At 56.6% G+C, this 2,809-nt stretch overlaps 2 protein-coding genes across 2 annotated transcripts in view; both read right to left on the bottom strand.

Moving 5' to 3' along the window:
* The window catches only part of HOXC6 (homeobox C6), a 34,534-nt gene that overhangs the window by 26,039 nt on the left and 5,686 nt on the right, over positions 1–2,809 (bottom strand). The window lies entirely within an intron of this gene.
* The window catches only part of HOXC9 (homeobox C9), a 3,292-nt gene continuing 664 nt past the window's right edge, over positions 182–2,809 (bottom strand). Inside the window, exons 2-3 of the mRNA XM_008059895.1 lie at positions 2,790–2,808; positions 182–1,102 (exon numbers count right to left, since the gene is read on the bottom strand). Coding sequence (XP_008058086.1) covers positions 858–1,102; positions 2,790–2,808 — 264 coding nt within the window. The 3' untranslated portion in view covers positions 182–857. The remainder of the gene's footprint in view (positions 1,103–2,789; position 2,809) is intronic.

The raw sequence follows: 2,809 nt of genomic DNA, 5'->3' as shown, positions 1-2,809 counted from the left end.
AGCCCCCACCCCCACCCTGCCCTGCCTGGAGAGAAGAGGCAGGCATTTGCCCTTCTGAGGTAGAGGAGGGAGTCCCTTCTCTGGCTGCATCCTCCTCAGACGATCTGAACACTTGCCTCCTCCACGGCAGCAGCCTGGGATCCACAGGGAGGAGAAATAACGAGAACTGGATACAGTTGGGTTTCTGGTTTTTTAAGTGACTTCGATATATTAACACAGAGCTGTTCTACCATAACAAACAGAAGCACGTTACAGGACGGACGCTCGGGACGGACGCTGGGGGTGAGAGGAAACACTGCTATGTACAGCCCAAGGCGCCGGCCTGCGCCGCCCGACCCAGCCTGCCGCCCGGTCCCCAGCCCTCGCCCCTCAGCTCCTGGGCTGGGAATCATTATTATGTGTGTGTGTGTGTCTTTTTTTTTTTGTACAAAATCTGCACGCAGAGCGCCCCAGGCCCGGGGAGGGATGGCCTGGACCAAACACGATACAGGAAGAAAAAAAAAAATAGAAATATAGTGATTCAAGTACTGGCTTCTCTGAAGAAAGGAGAAAAAAAAATCACATTTGTGTGTGTCATTTATTTCGGTTGCGCTGGGGGAAGAGAACGCAGTTTCTCTCCCCGCCTCCTCCTCGCTGGGTAGAACTAACTCTAAAACACCAATATCTCAACACTGAACCCTCCCAAATCGCAAGAGTTTTCCTTTTCCCCTTCCTTTTTTTCTTTTTAAGCCGACTGGCTTTTCTCTATCTTGCTCTTTCCTTTTCTTTTTCGTGCTTTCTCCCGTCTGGGTGGGGGTATTTTTGTGGGGTTTTTGTTTTTTCCCTTGGCTGTGCGGAGGCAGCAGGCTGGGCAGGGTTTAGGACTGCTCCTTGTCGGTTTTCTCTTTATTCATCTTTTTCATCTTCATCCTTCGGTTCTGAAACCAGATTTTGACCTGCCGCTCGGTGAGATTGAGAACCCGGGCCACCTCATACCGACGGTCCCTGGTTAAATACATATTGAAGAGAAACTCCTTCTCCAGTTCCAGCGTCTGGTACTTAGTGTACGGGCAGCGCTTCTTCCTCGTGGAGCGGGCGTGGATCCAGTTGGCCACGGGGTTGCCTGGAGGGCCAAACACAAGCAGGGGTCAGTGGAGCCCCTTTCCAGACCAGGACCTCTGCCCTCCACCCCCAGGCTCAGCCAGGCTCCCCAAACCCGACGACTGAACCTGAATTTGGACACATTTTGCTGCAGGAATTTCCTCCTCTTCCTCCTTCTGCCTTCTGCCCCCCCTCCCCATCTCCCCCCTTTTCGGTTTCCAGCACCTAAAACTGTAGGAAATCCGAAGCTATCAAAGCCCCTCCAGTCTGGTCCTCAGCTTCAAGAGTAGTAATTCGAGAATATCCTCATAAAAAGTCCAAATTCCCAACCGTTTCATAGGCCCATAAACGCTTCTCTCCCTTGTTTTTTATTTTTACAGCAAGGTCCCTCTCTCCCCACCTCCCTCCTCCTCTGCCCCCTCCCATCCTCCCAGCCCACGACCAAGTCCTGAAATTTTAGCAGTTCTGCTTCCTGACCCTGAGAGTCCCCAAGCCCCTCACCACCCTCTCCAGCGCCCGGCTCCGCTCTGAGTGCAACCCTGCTGAGGCGAATTCTCAGGGTGATGCTGGGGCAGCAAGAGGCTCCTCTCCCCGAGGGTTGCTGGCCTTGGGGACAGGCTCCCCTATCTCTCCGTTCTCCTGTTTGGCCTCCAGTGCCCCCCTTCTGCCAGCCCCAGGACAGGCTCTGCTGGAGCCAAGCCTCCAATTTCAGGTTTATGGGAGTAGCTGAGGGCAGGCAGGGAAGCCTTCAGAGGGGTATAATTAGGCCCTGGCCCCTGATGGGGCTGGAGGAGAAGATTTCCTGCAGCCCCTCCTGGGACCCCCCCCCAGACACTTCCTCACGCCCAGGAGGCTGCACCCCTCCCCTGCTGTTTCTCCTTCTTTCCCCTCTTTCTGTCCCTGAAGCTCTCACCTGCCCCCACCCCATCCCTTCTTGGCAATCCTCAGAAGGCTCCTGTCTCCCTGAGGGGAGAGTGTGTGTGTGTGTGTGTGTGTGTGTGTGTGTGTGTGTGTGTGTGTGAATCCTCTCATCTGGGGAGATGCCTACTCCTCATCCCTGACCCCCATTCTCAACCCTCCCCCCAGAGATCCTCAGAAGAGGATTCTCAAGTTTAAGGAGACTCAGACCCCACTTTTGTGCCCACTTCTCTCTGGAAGTCTTCCTCTTTCCAAGTTCCCAGGATTCGAAACGCCCCAAACCCCTCACCCAGTGCTCCTGGGGGAGAAGTCCATGAACCCCCTGTGTGATGAACCCCTAGTGGGGTGAGGACCCCATGCTGCCCGGGAAGGAGGGGTAGTTTTTCTCCCTGGGGCATTTCCTCTCTGTCCCCAGTGTCCTCCTGGCCTCTCCCCCGTCCCATCTCAAACCATAAAATGAACCTCGCCCCCTGCCCCATCTCCTGGTCCTGCCTGCATTTCTTGGAAACTGGCGAGCGAGCCGACAAGCCTGGGCTGGGAGGAGGAGCAGGGGTCTCTCCTAGAGCAGCCCCTGGGAGAGGGCTCCCCTCGGCCCTCTCCCCGCCTGTCTCCCCCGGCCCCCTTCTCAGACCTCCCTGCCCCTGCGAACTCCCCAAGGTAATTCGCTTTTATGGAGAGCTCGCCCCCTCGCCCGCGCCCCTCGCCTGCGCTCCCCGCGCCGGCCGGAGGGGCTGTAATCCGGCCCCCTCCCCGCCCGCGCCGGTTGTAAAGGAAGATTGCGCCCAACTTACTGGGGTCCAGGTCGGCCTTC

Source organism: Carlito syrichta, unplaced genomic scaffold (genome assembly GCF_000164805.1).
Source record: "Carlito syrichta isolate Samal-C Ts95f unplaced genomic scaffold, Tarsius_syrichta-2.0.1 Scaffold304418, whole genome shotgun sequence".
NCBI lineage: Eukaryota > Metazoa > Chordata > Mammalia > Primates > Tarsiidae > Carlito > Carlito syrichta.
This window is presented reverse-complemented; position numbering and strand designations above follow the sequence as displayed.